Raw genomic sequence first — 24,282 nt, forward strand, 5'->3', positions numbered from 1 at the left:
TTGAATTTCTTCAAAATTTATGAAAAAATCAGGATTTTGGACCAAAAATTAGCATTTTTTTACATTTTTTTCAGAAAAAATAAAAATCGATAGCCTATTTGTGAGCAAGGATGTGTGCTTGATTAATTTTACAAGGGGTCAAATGTCACAAAAAACAACTCGGCAACAAAAAAAACACTTGCCCATATTTAGGCCTACAGCATGCAAGATCAATTTTTTTGATTTTTTTCCTTCATGGATGGAATGTAATACTCTGACCAAAGTTGCCCCAAATGCGGGGTAACTTTGGTTATTTTTAACCCCTGGGGCACCCTTACAAAATTATTTAAAAATCTTTTTCAACTTCAAAGTGTGGGGAACCCTAATGTCCGATAAAAAGGAGTCATAACTTAGGCCTAATTGGTTTTGTTTGGAAGCAGTGGTTTAAAAACTCTGAAAAGTGGTTTAAAAACTCTGAAATGTGCCCAAAGTTACCCCATTACGGTAGTTCAACCGAAAACTGTATAACAAAATAAGGCATTTTACCCTGGGCATTTACATGAATCTGTAATGTAGGCCTATCCCTATCCAACCCCGTCTGAATGGAAACCGAACCAGTTTGTACCTTTTACAACGCATAGCGATATCTCTGGCGATACTCATAGAGCGATTAGTACGGTAATAATCCTTTTTAAATAACCAATCAACGTCCAGTTCTTTTTTGGCGTCGCTGCCACTCATAGCACTATGACCTCTGACGTACACAGAAAGAGGGATTGACCGCAAAACTGAACTCATAGTTGTAATGGCGGAGGATACCGAAATTCCGGATGTGAGGGTATTGGAAAGTTTAGGAATTGTTATTGGTGAGTACTGGATTGTACAGATGGGGCAATTGGTAGAAAAGATGGTCTTAGACTCTATCTACAACATTTGGCGTGACATTGTTCAGTATAGTTATGTTACATTTTACAACATGAAACCAGGCATAGTCATGATAGTCTACTACTAAAAATAAAGTCATGAATGCATGAATGATGGTTGTGTCGCATACATAGCCTATCATAGCCATGGCCATGCCCATGGTCATGATGGTCCATATCAAATAAAGTTCGCATTCAGTACATCATTATATCATTGTACATGTAAGTCATGTATGAGTACAAATCATCAATGATCATGTACATCATACCCCGGCATCATACACAAAAATTACACATGTAGGGTACATGTAGCATGGCCATAGGGTATATTGCTGATCCATTAATTATCCTTTTCTGGTGCATTGTGGGATTGAAAAGGGGGCAAATCGATCGCTAATTTGCTCCCTTTTCTATCCCACAATGCACCAGAAAAGGATAATTAATGGATCAGCAATATACCCTATGGACGATGGTATATGGTACATTACAAATACCATGATTCATGATAAATGTACATGTGTACACGTAACTTATAGCATACATGTATAGCACCTGTTGGTGCCAATTTAGGCTTTTAAGCATTTGCATGTGTGGTGCGCCCTTCAAGTTCAAACAATCTTTAGCTCATCTCTGGAGTTGCGCAGAAGTTGCGTAAACAATTCAGACAGACAAAATGGTGGATTGTAACCCGTGGTATTTACAATTTGTGAATAATCAACGAGCAATAAAGAAATGGTTTGTAAGTGAAAACTGTGTTTGGTGTGTATGTTCTATGAATCCTAGGTACATACGATCTGTCTCAATAGGCCAATAATTCACTCGTCAGGGCGAACTTTTGGTAAAAACCCTACAAAACCCCGGGGGTTATACTTTTCTATTCTCTCGCCGGTCGGGCCACGTCACATCCATTCAACATGTTCAATGATTCATGCATTGGAGTGAAACAACTTAAATCACATATTTTTATTTGCAGAGAGTCGAACCTGGGTCCTGGCACAATAGTGTGATACAGAGTCTTAGCCAGAAATCAGAAACTACCCGTCCAAGCAGATACCAAAATTTGACCCTCAAATATAAAACAACTTGTGTATACCCATGGAAGGGTCACTGGAGTCAAATATGTCCTGATTTGGCCTTTACATGTCACTCTGAATTAGTCTCAAGTTCATAACCTTAAAATCATCTGTTTTAGAGCTATCACATCTGTAAAATCCATTAAATCCACCCGTCTAAAATAGATTAGCCCGTCTTAAAGACTGGTGGACGCATGGCTGGCTAAGACCTTGGTGTGATAGCTTGTGATACACTCCAGAGTTCAGTGAATGCGAATGTTGTTTTCACTCCAGTGCTATCAGCCGGTTCATGCCTGGATGTCCAACCGACAGAATAATAACCCCTGTTTAGAGGAGTAACTTCAATTTACTTACAAAAATTAACATCTTTCTAAGTATGTCTGGCTCAAGCGAGTCTCTCTCACAACTATAATATAGTAATGGTTGTTTTTTACTCATGTTCAAAACGTGACATGTACACACCAAATACAGCCCCTGAAATGGTCTACTTTTAGCGCACATCGACTCGAAACAGTTTAGTCATTGTTAAAAATGTGATCCCCAGCCCTTTGCTTACCTTCGGACGAATTTATTGCAGTCTCCATGTCGAAGAATGCCCGGTACTTGCCCGGTACAAACATAGAAATGGCCACATTACTTCAGTCCCGTTAATGAATATTTCTTCCGTACACCAATGGTTCCAACTGGGTTCCAACGTGGGCGTCACGATGATAGTCTCCTACACAATCAGATTATGTCGGCCTGACGCTCGTTGATCCTAACAAACCTGTGATAGCCACATACAGTCTGGCGGCTGGCCTGAGACTAATTTTATACACATGTGATGACGTACATATGTATTGAACTATCAGCCAATTGTACATGTAAGCCTTGTTTATGTCCATTTAGCTGCACTGCTCATGCATCATGCCGATCAGCGGCAAGTGACATGAAAGTATGAAACCAGCATTAGAGCCGCCATTTTGACAAGTGCGTTCTACTCGTGAAAAAAATTACCTTTTGTTGACGTTTATCAAACAACATTTTTGATAACGGGTCATACTAGGATTTCAATTTTTTTATTAATGAAGTTACATGTTGTTTTGAGGAATAACACAGGAAGTTTTGAGTTTTATTTCAACTGGTGGTGTAGGAAGGTGAGTAAATTTGTGATGAGGTTTTCTTGTTTCAACGATCCGATAGTAGGATACGAGACGTAGGCTAAAAAGGTCTTATGCATGCGCGGTGGTGTTCTTGAAATCATCTAGAAACGCTTAATTCCCTGGTATTGTTTCAGGCGGTCTTACTGAGTGAAGGTGCTTTCTAAGAAAGGGCAATCTTTTCTTGTTTTGTTTTTGTTTTGTTATTTTGATCGACATGATTGAGTTGCAATGAATATACATGCAAGTAGGCCTAATAATGAGGCTATAAAGCCTAATATAATATTGTTCTTGAATGCTCATTGCTGGTGGGTGTGTAAGAGGTTTTTATTTTGTTATACCATAATAAACATTCATATTACATGTACATACCCATAGGTTAGCATGTTCATAAAATTTTGAAATTTAATAAATTCATCTAAAATTGCTTTCATTGAAAGAGAATCATTTAACTTCAAAAATGAGGGGTCAATCATGTATGTAGGCCTACAATTGGCAATGTTATGAGGAAAAATATATATGCTCGCCTGAATGTCCCACATTATCAATGTCTTACATTTAAGTTAAAGTTACATGTGTGTATGTATTTTATGGCTAAATTTTTGAGCACGAAGGGCCATTTTACAAAAAATTTTCATGAAATGTGGCTTTCACTACTTGATACATTTGTAGTAATAGTATCAAATAGTATTCAAATACAGTTTTAATAAAATTCATGCTAGATTAGAGTTTTGAGGGTCAAAATTCAAATTTTCTTCATTTTCCTATTGGATTACACAGTTAAGACAGGATCTTGGTGCACAAGAAGCTTAATGAAGCCCGCCCTCACATGTTACAAATGTGATCATATCTATACTCTATAGGCTATACAGGCTGGGAAATAAGAAATAAGGCAGGGGCCAATTTGTAAAAAAATAGCCCCTGGGCCTTCTGATATTGATTTGTTGAAATTCGCGATATAATACACATTTTATGGCAAATGATTAAAAATTGATATTTAACAGTCATCAAAGTAAACTTTATAAGTCTAATGATATGTACTTAAAATGCATGTAGCTGGGAAGAAAAGCCGACGATCAATTGAAAATTTTGACCTCTCGTCACAGAAAGAAAAAGTGGTTAATTAATTCGGTAATCTCATTACCGGGAAGCTTTTACTGCCAGCGGGAAATCTAGGGCAACTTGGCCTGAAGTTGATGTGAATGGATAGCTTAACCCATAGAAAATATGTACGCAAATTGCCCAGGCAGAATTCTCAATCCTACTTCCAGGTTTGTCATGTTTGTGGTTCCCACCGACAGTTTTGATCAAGTATTACATAGTGCGTAATGGGATGAATGATATAACGGAAGCCAGCAAAAGCGTTACCGTTAGCCTCCACTCAGAGTCTTAGCCAGAAATCAGCAACCACCTGTCCAAGCAGATACCAAAATGTGACCCTCAAATATAAAACAACTTGTCTGTACCCATGGAAGGGTCACTGGGGTCAAATATGTCCTGATTTGGCCTTTACATGTCACTCTGAATTAGTCTGAAAGTTCATAACCTTAAAATCATCTGTTTTAGAGCTATCACATCTGTAAAATCCATTAAATCCACCTGTCTAAAATTAGATTAGGCCGTCTTAAAGACGGGTGGACGCATGGCTGGCTAAGACCTTGCCTCCACTACAGGGCCACAGGCCCTTCATTATTACTACGTAATTTAGCCAATAATTTGATGGTAGAGTCTAACTCAGTGTGCCTGTTATTGCAAGCGCTCCGAGCCTCCAAAACGCTAGTCTTAGTGCTGCTGGGCGATTCTACACGGGAACCAAGCCGCACTAGAAAGTGCATTCGCACGTGTTGATAGCAATTGTGCTGGGTTTCCCAATCACGGCGATCGGCACAAAAAGGCGCATGCGTACATTTAATTTCATACACGAGGTCGATGCATTTTTGTAGGGCGGTACTCAGGGCTGGAAAAAAAGTTCAACATGGGCGGAGCTAGAGTGGTAGACAAGTTCTGTTGCGAGTTGAATTTCCGAAACTGTCGTGGTATTATACTGGTTAAGTTATGACACTTTGATGGTTATACTTTGTGAGTAATTCATGTAACAAAGTGCTAATTGTGTTCATTTTTTAAGCTTATTTAGGCTCATTTATGACATTTAAAAAAAAATTTTACGTTCCCGGGAAACTTTGCATTTTTTACAGCCCTGCCTCTCGTATTGAAGATATGGATTTTTTCCCCCAAAACACCAACAAAAATGAAGTCTTTTTGGGAAAAAATTACATACGGTATCTTCAATATGAAAGGTCAAAATTTTCAATTGATTGTCTGCTTTTCATCCCAGCTACATACACTTTCAGTACATATCATTAGATTTATGAAGTTTACTTTGAGGACTGTTATTGTTAAATATCAAAAATTAAAAAAATATCAAATTTTAATAATTTGTCATAAAATTTGTATTATATCGTGAATTTCAAAAAATCTAAATTAGGCCAATATGATATCAGAAAGACATTCCTCATATTCAGAATGCAATTTGATATGTATGGTGTACTCTCAGCTCCCACAAAAACTATGTGAAAACATCGCTAAACGTTAATATCCCATTCCTTAACTGTATCTTTTGAGCACGATTTGCCCATTTTGGACAGTCTAAAATTTTGCTGAAGTGTAATTTTAGCAACATTTTTGATGCAATCGCATGTTGTGATCAGCTGTGTTTACTTCTGAACTTCCATTGCTTTACACAGTGTCATCATGCTTCAGCAAATCCTACTAGATTTTGAATGCAATGGTCTCTAGCCTAGAATGTGAAGCTATCGGTGAGCAAATTCTTGGCTAGACATCTCGAGCAAGCCGGCCCCCACTTATTCCCCAGCCTGCATACATACACGATATCCCAGCGCACATGATTGGTCGAGAGCCGGGCTTAAACAATGTTTCATACATATACATACACGCTATGTAACAGTGCGTGTGATTGGTCGAGCGCTGGGCATAAACAGCGTTTATGCCTGGTGCCCCGGATGTGAGATGGCCGGGTAGGGAAAATGATGGAAAATCATGTGTTTTAATTATGTTACTTGTAATTTTTTGTTAATATTTTGATGAAATAAGAAGCACAAAATGTTCTGGTAATGTGTGAACGGGGTTCATTCACATATTTTCATGACTAAACGGTTGTTTATGCCCTCGGGTGCATAAACAACCGTTGTTATGCCATCATGAAAATAGAATGAACCCCGTTCATACATACCTTGCCAGAACATTTTGTGATTCTTATTTCATCAAAATAATAACAAAAAATTGCAAGTAACATTATTCAAAAACACGATTTTCCTTCATTTTCCCTACCCGGCGATCTCACATCCGGGACACCGGGCATAAATGCTGTTTATGCCTGGCTCTCGACCAATCATGCCGCATCACACGTGCTGTTACAATGTATATAGCGTGTATGTATGAATCCCTAATTAATGCTCGGTGTCACAGATTTGAGATGGCTGGATTGGGAAAATGGCGATCTTTATATAGGGACTAAATTATTACTTTTGCATTACCGTAAGGTTTACTTTTGCATTAAGGTTTACTTTTGCACCAAGGTTAAGCAGTTGCCAAACACTTTGAAATCAAGGTTTAATGTATTGGAAGGGGAACAGGTTACTCGAGAACTCTAGCTTAGAATTTGCACACGATAGTTATGCATTCGATGCTAGAGTGCATTGCTATCGGCTTTTTCGGTCGGACAACGGTGCAATTTTTTGCAACAGAGGTTATTATTCTGTTAATGTTGCAATTTGGTTGAAAGTTATTTTGATAAATTAACTGTATCTTTTGAGCAAGATTTGCCTATTTTGGACAGTCTAAAATTTTGTTGAAGTGTAAGTGTAGCAACATTTTTGATACGATCGCCTGTCGTGATCGGCTGTGTTTACTTCTGAACTTCCATTGCTCTACACGGTGCGGTGTAATGCTTCAGCGAATCCGACTAGATTTTGAATGCATTAATCTCTTGCATAGGGAATCGCAGCATAACCTCAGTGGCTACAGGTCGGTGATCGTCTGCGTTTCTTCTTTCCCTTCCGATAGCAAAAAAACCTTGTGTTCAGTTATGGTTAACCTTGATAAGAAAGTTTAATTTGATAAATTCGTAATTCATACATATACCAAAACATTTCCTGTTAAAATCATTACATAAGGCCTAAAAAAATTGTTTGATTGGCATAACATAAAAAAAAATTAGGGTAGGGTTAAAGCTGTAAATTGTGTTTAATAAAGGCCTTGGATCTTTTTTTCTTCTTTTAGTTAATTAAATTTTTTGTTTACCTTTTTTTATTGTGTTTTTGCAAAAAAATTAAAAAGTAGAGTCGGGTCTAATTTTAGGGTAGGTCGGGTTACGCCAATAAAACAATTTTTTTAGGCCCAAGCTTAAATGATGAACTATGTACTTAGGAACGATGACTTCCAGTTCACTTCTGGGGTTACGATCAGACTTTCGCCAACTACTGATGCCATTAGTTTTTAGATTTTTAGTTGATTCCGATTTTGCGTTTGTGAGTTATGCATGATGTGTATTCACTGCTACCTACTTGGAATTTCGTACTGATGTACCAGAACTTAATTCAAATTTCGCACAAAAAAATTTTTTTGCACATAAACATTATGTAGCCAGAGGTTTCCAGTGGTATAAAAATCTCTACTGTATTACAATGTTTGAAATATATTTTCTGAGCGACAATTGTACACCATACATTGTTGGATGCATTCCATAGTGGCGTATGGTGATTTTTGGTCATTTAAAAAAAAAATTGGCACATATGTTTTAATGATGTTCTCTTTCATTTTGCTAAGTTTCAGCAGTCAAAATTAGCTAATTAATTAATAATTAATTTGGCGTATCGTTACAAAGTGAAATTTTGTGTTTTCCAATTTCCATAGTGGACCACTCGCTGCTTTTTATACACATTTTATAATAGTAAACAAACTACGAAATATCGGCAAAAATGAAAAACATTGCATGTCATAGTGGTGTACATCTCGCTGCATTCCATAGTGACGTATCGGACCTATACGCCACTATGGAATGAAGCCAATGAACAGTAACGCCATAGAGATTACACGGCGACCAAGGTGGCATAAGGTTGGCGTTAGGTTAGACCAGTAAATAATGTTTCTTGATTTCTTTTGAAAAATAAAATTTTCCATAAATTTAGAGAATAAAGGTATTGTTTTTAGCCACTGGAGTGCATCTATCGTCTCCTATAACACGAGCGACATAATTTTTTAATAAAACAATGAAGCAGAGCCGAGCTGTTTTACGCCAAAAATAATGATGTCGCCCGTGTTATATGAGACGATAGAAGCACGTCTGCACGACAGGCTAAAAATAATACCTTTATTCTCATTCTTAAACACTTCAATTCAAATAAAAATATCATAAGTATTACAAATTTTAATCAAATTAAATTCTACATTTTACAAGGAATTACCTAGGGCTTAAAATCGATCAGTCCCGGTGTTGCTGCGCCTCCGATTGGTTCAAATAGCGAGTACGCGTATCGCGTCGATGCACACGCGCTGACCCGTGTGATATTGTGTCATATCACATGGGTAAGAACCAATAAGATTGTAGGAACGTTCTCAAGTGTTTAAGAATACCAAATATAATGAATATCTGATTTACACGACTCGATTTTAAATTGGCAATTCTTCAATCCTGATTTTCTCGAAAAGTTATTTATTCGCAGTGCCCCACTAGCCACTACAGAATACAGCCGACGACATGTACAACTTCAAAACATATTTGATAAAATGGTAAACAATACACACATGTTGGGATCATGTGACCATGGCAATTTTTTGGTTTCTTCTCTGTATCACCCCTGTAATGTCAGTTTCCATTGGCATTTTACGGATAATTTCTCCGGCATTATCCTTCATCAAGAAGGACAAATTCCAGCGAAACTCACCGCCATTAGCTGGCTAATGTCAGAGAACATCAGTTTCTCTTAGCTGATATATACATGTTTTCAGAAAATGGGTCCCAACAAAAACATGCTATTACTAGTCTTACATGTACTTTGTTTGAAGTGTTTACATTCATCTTCTCCAGAAAAACTTTCCCATGAGCCAGGTTCATTACATTTTAAAACTTAATTGTAACAATACAGTTTCAATACATTTTGTTTTGTTTCAAAGTTGTTTGAAAGCATAATAGAAACCCAAGTTGAAATTACAACCCTTCTGGCGATTATCTACATGTATAGATAAATAAAACAAGTGACGTCATTGTAGGATGTTATATGTAGGAGAAGAAGCATTTTAGCTGAAATCACATTTTTGGCCTATTTGACCCCTCTGTGACCTGTCTGAGCTAGAGCAAAAAGTGCCAGAAAATTGCCAGAAAGAAAGATCGGATAGCATTACAGTACCTAGCTGGGGGGTGTAAACCCCCAGCTAGGTAAGGAAGGTGTACACAAATTTTGTCTTCCTCTCACAGCAAGACCATGTTATAGTTCTACTCCAAAAGTGGAACACTTGAAATTTTGTGAAGTGGGGAAATATTTATCAGTATTACATTACATACCGTACCCAGTATTATTTTACATTTCAAATGTCGCACCTGAAGTAAAGTGACATACATGTACGGTCACAACTTTCAACATGGTAGTCTGGGGGCGGGAGGATATTGAGGGAAAATTCTACAATACAAATAAGTTCTTTGGGGAAAGATTATGAATTCTAAAAATTTGGTATTTTCAGCTATCATAAATATCACTGGATAAATAATTTACACCAAAACACCAACCATCATCACTCCCGTTTACTAACCGCTCACATTTCCTCAACTGGGGGGCTTCGCTTGTGTTTGAATAACTTATGTTTGAATAACTTATGTTATTAGGAATTGTATGCATGTGTAAAGGTCATTGTACTGCATTCATGTATGTACAACATATTACATGTTATATTGATAGTTATTTAAGCTTTGGTTCCAACCACAACCATTTTTAATCCTGCCTTTAAATTTTCAGATGGTATTTCAACAACCAGCTAGACTGAGTCTACATTTGGTTATTGACCTTTGACTTATTGACTGTAACTAAACTGTGTATTACTGCAACACGTTGAATGATGGCATAATTCATGTAAAATTCATTTAGCTTGGTCACACAGCATGTACCAAGTCTCCGACTACTGAGTTTGATAGAGCTCAGGAATGCTAAATTATCAGCATTTTTTTGAGAAATTTTAAAACAGTTATAACTGTTTTACATGCGTACATAGTTAAAGTGTAGTTATGAATATTCCTCTTCTTTTTTTTTTTTTTGAAGCAAAAAATTTAAGTTCAGCCAAAGATATTTACTGCACAATAAAACTAGACCAAGAGGAAGTTTACAAAACAGAGGTGAAGGAAAAAACTCAAAGGTATGTATGGATCATGCCCGGATCATGCTGGCCAGTTTTACATTTTTTATCAAAACAAATTTTTAAGTCATTTTAAATGTGCAGTAAGGTTGGTATAAATAGTTGAAAAAAATGTGATGTAAAATCCCAAAGGCAAGTGGTGTTCGACCCCTTGGGCTTTGCCAAGGTGCTACCCTTAGACCTCTTGCATAATCTTCAGAATATTTTCAGGGCATCTTTCTGGTATTATAACTTAATGAGAATAACTGAGAGTCTTACAAATATAAATATAGGCCCTGCCGTAGACTGTCATCCATATTGTCACCTTTCTATGATTTTTGCCTTTTGTCATTTTGTGTAATTTTCAATTTTGAGAACAAAGTACAAAATGTGGTTTAAACATTCATCAGTTAAGTAATCACCCTAATAATTATTTCTGATTAAATTCCCATTTGTTCTTGTGCAAAGATCTTGGTGAATAATTATGTTTAAATGCATGCGTGAAGCACATTATTGACCCGTTCTGACAAAACCAGGAACAAGTCGCATTTTGGACATTTCATAAAAAATAAAAGCACTAGATAAGGGACCGTTCACAAACACTTGTTGGGAGGGGCTGATGCAAAAAAAATTATTGCGAACATTTTTCGGGCCTCCCTTTACAGACCTCAACAATTTCAGGGCCCCCCTTTTTGACACGAACAATTATGGCTCAACCCCATAGAAAAGCATATAAACTCAATTTTCCCAGGAACGTTTGTGGTCATTTTTTTCAGGGCTCCCCCTTAGGAGGGTCAAAACAAAATGCATCGGCCCCCCTAATAATCTTTAAAATGATAACAAAATTATATAAATAGCATCAATACTTTTCAAGATGGATAATTTTGTAAATGATACCTTGATATTTTTGCCAAATTGCTTTTCTGAATGGGCCAATTAGTTTCCTGCCTTGCACAGGATTGAATAGGGATTATCATAGTTCAACTGTAATTTATTGATTATAAGTACTTTTAAGGATTCAAAAGTCCACTTAGTCCCACAGTCGAATTCCATGAAATTAAGAATCACAAAAGTTTTTTTTTTATGGGAATGTCATCTTTAATGGCCTATAACTCAAAAATGTGTCTAACGACTTGTTCCTGGTTTTGTTGGAGCTGGTAACATTTTGTACTTTGTTCTCAAAATGGCAAAAAAATGACATGGGCAGTTATTGTAGCAGGCTGATGGGACGATATGTATTGTTGAGGATTATAAGGAAGTTGTTCAACTTGATACAGTGTTTAGTACATGTACAAGTCCAGACTTGTAGGAAGATGGATGCACAGACTGAGCTCGTCATCCTAGGTTCGAAACAAACAAAGATATGTGAGGGAGTTAAATAGCTGCCATTATATCCAATGCAATGAGATCTGTTCCCGGGGATCTGTTCCCTCTTCTACCCAGTACACATGTTTACATGTTGCCTAGGAACTAGTTCCATTTGTACATGTAGACGCTATACTATGATCAGCTCTTAATAGGCGGGAATTATTTGGTTTTTGTTACTGCGCGAGTCAATAAAGTTCCAACTTACGCACGCGTAAATTCACAAAAGCACACATCATTCACGCAAAGCGCAGTTCGCGTAGGTGCTGCGCCTAGCTGTGTGTACGCCATTCTGTATCAATCCACAATGTTATGAGTCCCGCATATTAAGAGCTGATCAGAGTATAAGTCCATCGAATATCACATATAGGGCATTGAGTCAGTGCTAGTCTAACTCTCTGCAATATGAAATTATCTCTGTACTTTTGATGGGATATAATAATATCATTGTTCTTGTAAAGAGCCAAAAGTAAAATGAAATGAAGAAAAATTAACAATTGACCATATTGTAACATAAATGAATCGCAAGAGTTGCTCCCAAATTCAGGAATTCAAATTTGTCAAGAATCAAGAATCTGGATTCTCGACACAACTGATTTCCCTAACACTTTTGGTTTGCTCATGGATTCAAAGTTGATGTTTCTAAATGTGTGCCTATTCTGCATAATTATATTAAGTTACAACACATTGGCAATTCTCACTTCATTCTTGCTAGATGAGTCGGTGAGAATCAATCGGTGCTTAGATAGGGGGAAGGGGATCAATTCTGGATCAACTGTCAAGATTCATTTGTCTCATAATGGTCAATTGTTATTTTTTCATTTCATTTATTTTTGGTTTGATGAAATACCATCAAAAGTAAACGTACACTTCCCGACCGCCATTCTGGAGGGTGCCTAAATTGTCAGATATATACCAGGAAATAGGCGATAAATAACATAAATACCCTCTTATTTGGTATATTTTCTGACTGGCCACAATGCTAGCTATTGTGTGTACCCTTGCCTACATACACAAATGTATGGTGGAAATGTAACAGATTCTGTAGCAGTTGGAAAACTTTTGAGCATTTTGAATTCCATATAATTTGTCTCCTATAGTAGTAACTTCTGTGCAAACCCGACTACCTAATTAGATAGAAAATATTCTGCTCGTAATGAAGGTGAATATAGCATTTTTGTACGGTCACGCATAAAAAAGTTACGCACAAAATAATTTTTTGTCATCAAATAAAACTATTTTCCCAAAGATGTACAATTATGCTATATTCAGTTTTACAATCTAGACCCTCAGAGCAAAATCCTGTGCAAAAAGCAGACAATTTGGTTGTGTAGTTTAGGAAATACAGGCCTTTGAAGGTCAAAATTGGCACATAATAGCGCCCTTAACGGTGAAAATCACATATATTTACCTTCAAAGTCCTGGCAAAAGAGTTATTTTTGTGATTTCAGCCATTTTAAAAATGTTGTAAAGAAGCAAATATAGCAATTATGACCCTGGATTTTTAATATTTGCATAAATGAACATTAAATTTAAACAAAAACAATACATCTCGTGCCTTCTTTGGCTTTATTCCCACAATTAATCTTTATTACGTCTTGTTTCATGCAAAGTGCGATGGATTTTATAGTTCCTGGAATTTGTCTGCTGCATATATGTACGTAAGTCATATGTATATGGCAGCTTCATTATGTTTTGATATGCATATGTCCTTGTGTATATATACATGTATGACATGCTAGGTGTGTCAATATTTGTGAATAGCAATCCTTATCATCGGAAATAGACAGGAAGTACTACCGATTGAAATATTAGTAAGTGTTGGCCACAATTTTATTCCTGAATTTCTATCTGAAGTTCGGTTTGTTATACCCATTGGATACATATGTGATACCACATAGGGCTTAAAATACATCTTTTGATTATGCAGGCTCAGAAATCCGACGTGAATCCGCGAATCGATTCGCGCAAAGATTCTCGTAAAACATCAACCGGGTGAATCCATATGGATTCGCTTCTAGTGCATTGGCAGTATACAGAAATAAAAAAATATGTACCCAGTTTTAGTCCTGGTTTGACTATTTATACTTCATTATTAAAGCAACTGAACCCCCAAAATGACGAATTATGGTATAATTTACTTAAATCATTAATAATTTGTACAATAATACTGATTTGAGAGGGCATTTTAACAGCAAAAACAGCCATCGGTTGCGTGCCGATGTTTCGTTTTGCCAGAGCCGCCATCTTGGATGACTAAATCAGACTGTCATAACCATATAAGGGCAGTATTTAGATTCGTGCGAATCAGGGATTTCGCAAAATTCTCTTGCGAGAATCTAAATGGATTCGCCCGCACATATTGGCTAGCTATTTTGAACATATTCTGATGACATTCAGCCCTGGAGCATACTTTTTGCCAATATTTACAAATATATGTGAAATTTGGGGTGAAATGTTGCTTTTAAAGGGTACTACACCCCTCGATAAATTTGTGTCTATTTTTGCATTTTCCTCAAAACTAATAACACAGTGGTAACAAAAGTTATGTATATTATAGGGGCAAGGAATCCAATTACTACACTGGAATTTCAGTGACCCAAGACAAGCGGTTCGTTATTTATGATAAGAAAAGAGGTACCGCAAGAATGTACCTCATTTCGATCATATATACTGAACCACTTGTCTTGAATCACTGAAATTCCAGTGTAGTAATTGGATTCCTTGCCCCAATAATATACATAACTTTTGTTACCAGTGTGTTATTATTTTTGAGAAAATGCAAAATAGTCACAAATTTACCACAGAGTGTAGTACCCTTAATTAGCCCCATGTGTTTTGGGTCCTGATACCACGGATCTGTGGTGATAACATCAAAGAAAACAACAGGAAAGGAAGTATGTTGGGTAAAAGAAATGGAACACTTTGAGCTACTTTGGTGTAAAGAACTGTAAACCATTACTACCCCTGTCTCCCATGCAATGTTGAGAAATGTTAATGTCTTCAGCAGTTATCCAATGTGTTCCAACATTGATAGATGGCGGAGAGGTGAAGGGTAAATTCTAGATATTTATTGTGTTCCTGAACACAACATACGTCATTTCAGTGATCATCATCATAACAAATTCTGCACAGAATTTCTACAAAGTTTGCCAAGTGTACAAACTACTTTTTTTCAAGATTGTAGATGAGACGGATATTGGATGAAAAGATGATAGAGGGTGGTTATTGAACTGAAGGCCTATAGTCTAGATAATAACATCACAGCTCTTCTCCATCTGACTCATTAGCTCAGTTGGTAGAGCATCGGTCCGGTGATCCGAAGGTCCCAGGTTCAAATCCTGGATGGTCGGTGAAATTTTTCACTGGCTGTCATTTATGTATGTGGAGACTTGTGTTAAAAACCTTTCTCATAAAGATTGTAGATAATACAAAATACCTGTAACTGATTATAATTAAGATTCAGTATTTGATTTAACCGAGTTATAAGATAATAATAAAAAGAAACACAAAGTGGGATAGAATTACAAAAAAAAAATATTATGTATTGTCAGCATAGTCATTTTATTTCACTTCCAGGGGGAAAATATATAATTACTGAAATGTTTTTAAACATTAAAACAAACATTTTAAACAAAGTTTGGTGTTTGTCATTTTTTGCATGTCTTTGCTGATTTTGAATAATTTATAACTCCGCCCTTTTTTTAAATTCATGATTTTGAATTTCTTACACTTCCAGAGACCATAAAAAAGAATATTTTTACTTTTTCACTGTAACTGTGTTGATTGAGAAAATTGATGTTCGGCAAAAGTTTTATGTTTTTACAGATCTCATATCAATAATATTATGAATACAGTTTGTCCACTCTGAAGTACAAAGTGACAATGCGCGCGTTAACAGCGCATAGTGCCGCGTCTCTGCTGCAGGTATGCGTGCCTTCAAAGTCGGCACAATGTGTGCATCCGCATCTGTACTTTGTACTTCAGAGTAGACTGACTGTAGTAGGTTATATGTATTTGTGGCATTCAACTTTATTAATCTTTAAATGTCAAATTTCCACCTTGAAATTTTCAGTCCATTTTGGTCCGAGGAGTACACATTTGATGTGCCGAGAGAGTTCCGCACATTATCCTTCTATGTGTATGAGAAAGACTGGCTGAAGCGATCAAATAGCAGTATCGTAGGAAAAGTAGCATTACGGAGAGATGAACTGCACAGGTTACAGAATAAAGATCAATGGTTCCCATTGCGACCTGTTGACTCAGACTCAGAAGTACAGGTAAGAACCATTGAAGTTGCAATCCATACACCTGCTATGGAAGACATGACCTTAATCCCCAGGGGGGTACTTAGTACAAATGACCATACAGGGACGTGCCGCTAATTTTCGGCCTTTTGGTATATCTTTTTCTAATCCAATTTTGGTATATGAATGGGTCCTTTTTTCAAAGTTTTTTAAATTTTTTCAAAAAATAGCCCAATTTTGCCTCAATCTAACCAAAATTTTGAAATTTTCCAAAGACAATTTTGGCCGAAAATTTTGACTTTTGGTATATCAATGGGTCCAAATTTGTATATTTATGGGTTCACTTTCAAATTCTCAGCAGCACGTCCCTACCAAAATCAAACTTGAGTACCCCCCGGGCCTAAAATCTCCCACACAGGGGTGTAGATTTCCAATAGGTAATCCCATTTGAATTTCACATTCCCTGTGTGGAAGTTTAAGGCTATGTCTTCCATGGGGGTGTATGGATTTCAAATGGAATAGCCCAAAATGTATGAACATCATAATGGTTTGGTTGACGTGGAGTTCAGTTTAGTAGTGATGGCTGTGCTTTTACTGTGTTGAGCCGTAAGCATGCTGACAACTGCTTGTTGTATGTGTGTATTCGCTCTGTGGGAATAGGTTAGCAGTGCGCGATTCAACATTACAATTAGTGAAATATGCTCCTACTTCACTACCACACTCAAAGTGAAACAAATTATAGAGTGTAATATAATACCCCGGGGGGGGGGGACTTGGATTATTTTTCGACGGGGAAGTGCGGCCCGAGCTTCCGAACCCATACCCATTTCTAAGGGTAATTTTACCGAAAATAGGGAACCATATCTAAGGATTTTCAGTAAATAAGGACCCATATCTAAGGATTTGAGCTTGAAAATAGTAAAAGCAACATGTTTCCTGCATGTTTTTAATGCATACCATGGAAAATCTAAAATGGTGACCCATGTTTAAGGATTTTTTGTGGAAAACCTACCCATTTGGGCATCACATCCCCGTATAGCGTTTGTACTTGAGTCAATGTGGACCATCATTATCCTTTAAACTCATTTTTCTCAGAATGGCCAAAATGGAGGTACGTCTTTGTGTCAATGACCCCTCGACATAAGTTTACTAGCGAGAATTAGATTTGACTTGTGGATGGACCCAGTTAGGGGAGAGTTGTCAAAGATATGGCCAAAAATGTAGCTTTAGTGTGTGTAAGTGTAACTTGCTATTAATATTTTTAATTAATTAATTGGATTTGATACAGCTACATAATGCTTTACAAATCTGTTTCGTAAGGCCACAGGGCCTCACTCCTCAGAAGCACATAACCATATTAATTATTTCGCTCCCATTTTTGGTTGAGCACTTTACCTTTGGATGATTTCAACCATCTTGGATGTATATCTTGGATTTATCTATTTATTAATATTTTTATGTACATGTGTATCATAATGAGGCAGTAACATTATTTGTTTTTTTCTCTCTCTCTACAGGGTCAGGTACAAGTGGAAATCAAACTGGTAGAAGTTGTATCAGAATCGGGACAGCCAACTATCTCTTTACTAGTACAGTAAGTGTCATAAGTTGAATAATGACAGTATAATCTAACAATGACAACATTTTGATGCTTAAATGAGAAGATGCTTAAATTAAAGTACTCGCCATATTGGGACCTAATTAGCATCCTGGGTACTAAAATCAGGCATGGGGAGAGGGGAGGTGTGTGGAGTCCAAATTTGGAATTTACACACATAATCAATTGAAAAATACAGTGCATCTGAAGCAAGATCATAATCTTAGTCGAAAATGAAAGATGTTAATTGCATGGACAAAAAAGATAACAGACCACGTCCAAGCAGTCATCGTCTCAGCATCACCCGAAAATGAGGGCCAATTATTCCATGAAATGCATATTTTTACGGACTACCGCGCGTATATGTGAAGGCACACAACGCTGATGTGATTGTTAGACACGGCACGATCGGCCCTCATTAATATGCGAGAATTCACAGCTAAATGCACGGGGACTTTGACAGTTGATACATGGTATGTAGTAGTCTGTGGTTATTTGTATTTCGACATTTGTTTCGACAGGTGCATTGATAGAGGGCGCTTTAGACAGCTGTCATTTGAAAATGGGGGTGCTTGTTAGGTTAAATATGGTACATTCTTTTATAGGCACTATTTATACTTTTATTCTTGTGAGGTTTTTGGAAACCATAATCAGATCAGTAGTAAATACAAACAGTTGATACTGAGGAAAATCATTAACAAGGGAATATTCTATTTGCAAATATGTTTTAGGAGTTTATAAGATAGCATGAAAAAGATTCTTGATTCCATGTATTAACCAGCCAGCTCTTTTATGACCAAGCAAAGATTACGATTTCTCTCTGTGTGAAATTCAATGCTGATGGTGTTCACACGGTCATAAAATTTTTGAGAATCGATGTGCTTGAGAATTGTGATTCCAATCCCATAATGTATGTCCATAGGATTCAATTTAAAGCCTGCAATTCCCAAGTTTCGCCGTTGTTCCTGATAACATCAGCTGTGGAATTACAATCGCAAAATGGTAGCTCTTAAGGATCTTTCATTGGAATCGTGAAATCTCTTGAATTTCTTGGGGATAAATTTGGGGGCAATATTAGGCATTGGAATCCTGAAGACGGATCTCCCCAAGTGTTTGTTCAAGACCCATGTTGCTTTTAAAGCAAAAAGACCTCAGTGTGGACATGCCTCATTACCTCTCTCTAAAATTGATCCCAAATTGTGGTTTATTTTACTGATAACAAACATCTTGTATTCTGATCATGCAACATATTGACGGGTTATTGCCCTATATGAAATAGCTGCCCTATAGACAATTGACAATTATCTGCATTCTATATTGTACATGTAATAACACATGGCAGCTATTGCATTGTTAACCTCCGTGATATGTTATGGGATCAGTATTTTCCAGGAAAGATATGATTGTGAAGGAATCTAAACATTCAATCATTATTACGTATTTTGAACTTACTGAACTTGGTTTTAGATATTTTAGTTTTGGTTATAATTGAACTATTTTGAGGTACGAGTTATTCCATTTAAAAAATACCCCCTCTGAAAGAAGAGTTTTGAAATTCCAAATTCAATAGTAAAAAACATACAAAATCCAACAATTTTCATCTAAAAATGGCGGAAAAGGAGGGTTGGAAGATTTTGGAATTCCAAATAAGGTGTTCCAATTAGGACCCAAATTGTGTACAATCTAACTGGATAAACATAATTTTTCACCAGGTTCGCCGTTGCAAATAATAAAGGAGACAAGTAGAAAAAGTGATCCCGCCTGGGAATCGAACCCAGTACCTCGGGTTTAATTCTCGTCGATCATGCCACTGTTTTTCCATGTAATCTAACTGGGTATAATCATATTCCATGTTGTCTGCTGGATTTGAACATAAAATGCACACAAACTTCCACTTGTATTGACCTTAAAGTTCACTTGGAAATGAAATAAACACAGCACAAGAAATAAGTCCCCCTCTCAAAATTTCATCATAACATTGTAAAGTTTCGTTTTGTACCAATAAAACTAACTTTGAAATAATTATATGACTGTTTACTAAGTGTTGTGTGAAAATGAAAGATGTCCATGACTTCAGGACTGAATGAGCCCAAATTTTAGACAAAAACTGACCTTTTCAAAAGTCACAAAGTAGGCCTATGCTTGTCACGAAAGTTGATTCATGACTTGTTACTATGGAAAACCCTTGTGGTTGAGTGCAGTTTATAATCCTCACCATGTGAACATTTGTGTATCGATTCTTTATCATTCAGCCATGCAAATCCCCTCCTTGCTGCAGAGTTCAGCACAGTGAGTTGTAAGATGGCTAGTCCCATTCCTTGTACAATACATCTTGCAGTTAACAAGCATAGGCCTACTTTGTGACTTTTGGAAAGGGCAGTTTGAGGGCAGTTGAGAGGGGGACTTATTTCTTGTGATGTGTTTAGCAGGGACATCTTCCATAAGAGTGTTTATGGAGCTAACAGGCAACACAGGTATTCAATTAAAGAACTAATGTTTTAATTCTTACTGTGTCTTTGTGTACAGGTGCTTAGAGGGCAACGGTTTAACTATAGTGCAGGGAAGATGTGATCCATATGCAAATGTAACTCTTTGTTCAATAACAAGGTAAATTGATATATCCAAGGGATGATTTAGCAAAGATGAATGTAAGTTGCTGAATTGTTTAGAGATGTGGGCTGTGCATCGAGTGTACAGGAGTGTGAACACAGGAGTGATACGCTGATCAGTTGTCACAGTTGTCCACTAAACATTGAGTGGGTAGAAGGGGCAGAAACTATGCACTCGATGATCACTATCACATACCTGGAACAATTAGGAAATTTACTAGAATTCATGTACAGTCCAGTAGGCGAATAATCCTAGTTTGCCATTGGGCTTTCATTCAAGGCTTTACACAAGCATGTAAGTGGTGAACTCTTTTGTATGGAAAACCTGAAAATGGTAAAAAAAAGGCAGCATCAAATAGGCCAAGAGTACCATAAATTGAGTTACAATTAATCAGGTTTAAGCAAGAAGGTTTTTTTAGTTCAATAAATACACAAAGTGTAATGCCGTCTCGCTGTGCTTGTCTATAAATAATATTATTGCTGTCAGTAATGCATGCTCTTTTTAGAAACTATAAATTTTTCATCAGTTAAGAAGTTTCGTGCACAATTTTTGATCTGGTTTATAATCCCACCCCTGAATTTTAGTCATAATTCAATTAAAATGGGGTAGAACTATTATACCAGGGTCAGTACTATAATGGTAATAATTTCTTTTTGTATCCTTGATTATTATTTCAGAAATGATACAAAAAGAACCAAAGTGAGAAAGAAAACAGTGAATCCTCAGTTTGATGAAAGTTTTACATTTGAGGTAAGGTCATTTCATTTCATGATTTTGTTTGCTACTTCTTTCATATTCATAACCTCAGCATATCAATCCATATATGTGTATAGATGATAAACATGAGGTTATTGATATCCACTAGTGACCATTGCATGTGACATAGCGAAAAACTATGCAGTGCAATGACTTCCGCATGCGTATATCCTATGCAATGGAACAGTTCACACAACTACCATATTTGCACATTGTGATGCTGTGGTAAGCTTGTTCGATTTTTTGAAGGGCAAAATGCAAATTGTGATTGAAACTGCTTATATTTATAAATTTAAAAAATAAAAATTGTACTGTTTTGTAAAAAGAGGAAAAAGGTGAGGGTTATGAATTTGGTTGATAACTTTGCATCAGTTATATTTCTGGTGATATGAAAAATATAAACATTTTACTGCTTAGGCCTACGCCCATCGGAATATTCCTCGGTTCCAAAGGCAACATGTTTTGATTTTTCACAATACCTCCAAAGAACTGATGCACAGTTATCAACCTATAATTAAAATCAAGGCATGTTGTTTACTGTACACAGTTTCCAATGAAATAGTTACAATTTAGTTGTGTCCTTTGTGTAAGATGTGTCAGTTGATCAGGACTCACTAATGATTTTCTGTTATGTTGCGACCCGATCACCTGGTCTTCATCAGACTGTGCAGAAACTTGACTTGTGTTTTCGTTGTGTGATGGTAAATCTTGCCAATTACCATCACATTTGCAGTCTGATGTAGCCTGATCAGGTAGCAATGTAACTGAAAATCGTTGGTGAATTTTGACTTTCTTATTCACTTTTCATAGTATACCTTTCATTGAGAAAGTATCCTACTGGTTTTTTTTTACAGCTGACAGCTGTGCTGTCAAATTGTTGGAAGATTGATTTTCTAGTTACATAGAGAAACAAATGAGGTTATAAGATGTGATTCTACTATGCAGTGTGGGGATTCCCTCTTCCCAATGTCTACAAACATATTTAGCATTGTCTACAATGGCTGTATATATCCCCTCTGTCATAGTAGAAAGCCTTATTGTGAACTTGTTACACACATTTGACCAAAATATGCACATATACACCCACACATAATTTGTTTTTCTCAAATGTTTATGATACAACAATAAGATATTCCTACTGCAGAAATGATACCCTTTTAATGTTAAATGTAATAAGTCAATAGTTTTATGTTTACATGTTTAATATTTGTTTTACATGTGCAGTTGTCAAAGGGTGTAAATGAAAGACATCAGTTTAGTCCAGTAGATGAAGAACTTTGCAATTTAGAGTTAAGGTAAGTTGCGGCTTGCATTATGCATACTTTTATGGATTTATTATGTACTGTAAATTATATGGTGAGGGTATGTGAATGAGTTTTGCTTGGGGGTAGGGCTAAATAACATAAAAAGATAATATGAAATACTGAGAGAGGGATCCAGATGAAAATATTGAGCACCACAATTTTAAAGATGCTTGCATTTGTGTGGGCAGATGCTGGCCCCCTAAAGAACGAGGAATCAGGGAGAATGGCTGTGGTCATATTTGTTGATTTTATGTGTTGATTTCTCAATGTTATGAAAACTGCAATATATTGCTATGTTGCCATGTAACCCTATTGTGAATGTGAAGGAAATTCTTTCAAATTTCATAGTGAATAATATGATATAATGTTTTGCATGTAATTTAAACACATATATGCCATTTACTATGTGAAACACACAAAGCATAAAGCAAAACCTGCAGCACCTTAGTCAAGAATCACAATGTATGGAGATATGTTTTAGACAACCTGCTCTGCTGTCAGTACTTGTGATCAGTGCAGAACATTATGGAATGTCCAACTGAGATGTAATGCGTAAGAATTTATGACTGCATTAATTACAGAATATCGTTATGGAATTCATGGAGTTCTCTTGGAGGAGATGTGTTTATTGGGGAGGTACGGATACCTATAGGTGCAATAGATTTGGCTGCAGACAGACCGCATAAAGCATGGTGAGTATGGAGGACATGGGTGGAATAAATAGAACAGGCTTGCAAAGGTTTCATGAAAATATATTTTTGTGATCCAATGTGTGGGGTTGGGTGTGTTTGTAAAAACTTACAAACTAGAATACACACTTGAAAATTCAAAGATAACAGAGGACGCTCAGCAAATTAAGATGTCCACGGTTCCCTCTACCCATCAGTAGATAGTGAAAAGTCAAGTGGGGCCACAATTCTCGCATTTCGCAATCTATGTGCCCCCATTCGGTTTAAATGTGACAGTCGTCATAGCGCGTTGAATTGTGGGAAATTGGTCGACAAGCCAGACCCAGAAGTAGATATCATCAAGTACTTGCATGTAATTTTGCATTCAGTTGTCACAAATAAGCCGTAACACAGGAACATTATGTGTTTAAATGTCAATATAATTATGTTACATGCGAATGCACACTAAACAGCAGTTTACAATAATTGTATTAGATCCATTAGATCCACGGAATCCTTGGTGGAGCCATTTTCAGCATTATTATCACACTCGCTTAAAAATCCAATGGTGGCTAGCAAGGCGATGTCAACGCTAGAGGTCAAAAATTGGACTAGCAAGAGCAACTGTTGGTGGCGCATTGTATTGTGAAATGCGAGAATCTAGAGCTCAGCTTCCTGTCTTTGTCGGTTCACCTCATTGTGTCATCATAGCTGCATTAAAATCTGCACTTCACTGCCTTGAGATCCCCTTGTTTGCTGCAAGTCACACATTATAAATCCTTGGATTTATTTATTATATTTTGCAGGTACTTCTTGCAGCCAAGAGAATCCAACAAAAGCAACAATAAAAGTGACATTGGTTCACTGCGAGTGAGGATTAATTACACAGAGGACCATGTGTTCCCCTCACAGTACTATGAACAACTCAGGGATATCATGTTGGAGTCAGTCAAAGTTGAGGTAAGGAAAGGGCAGATTGTCACGTCTCTAGAAAGAATTCAAATTTCTGTTGTTTTTAGCTTTTTCAATGGGCACAGTGTGTCATCCTGCTGTTTCCCTTTACTAATACAACAAGCACTTGATTAAAGCAGTCAAGTTAGCTCAATCTTTAAGACACTAGACTCATCTTAATTTGAGAGTAAAGCCATGTGGCAGATTTGAATCAGTGCGTTTACGCAGTTGTGTCACTGGTGTATGGACAACTCGCCCTTCTACGCGTG

General features: G+C 36.7%; 1 protein-coding gene across 1 annotated transcript in view; it reads left to right on the forward strand.

The window, feature by feature from the left end:
* Positions 1–731: 731 nt before the first annotated feature.
* The window catches only part of LOC140160509 (ras GTPase-activating protein 3-like), a 48,457-nt gene continuing 24,906 nt past the window's right edge, over positions 732–24,282 (forward strand). The window contains 10 exon segments of the mRNA XM_072183743.1: positions 732–849; positions 3,436–3,437; positions 10,443–10,536; positions 15,956–16,160; positions 17,645–17,721; positions 20,251–20,331; positions 21,012–21,084; positions 22,315–22,385; positions 22,976–23,086; positions 23,869–24,022. Coding sequence (XP_072039844.1) covers positions 785–849; positions 3,436–3,437; positions 10,443–10,536; positions 15,956–16,160; positions 17,645–17,721; positions 20,251–20,331; positions 21,012–21,084; positions 22,315–22,385; positions 22,976–23,086; positions 23,869–24,022 — 933 coding nt within the window. The 5' untranslated portion in view covers positions 732–784.

Source organism: Amphiura filiformis, chromosome 9 (assembly GCF_039555335.1).
Source record: "Amphiura filiformis chromosome 9, Afil_fr2py, whole genome shotgun sequence".
Lineage (NCBI taxonomy): Eukaryota > Metazoa > Echinodermata > Ophiuroidea > Amphilepidida > Amphiuridae > Amphiura > Amphiura filiformis.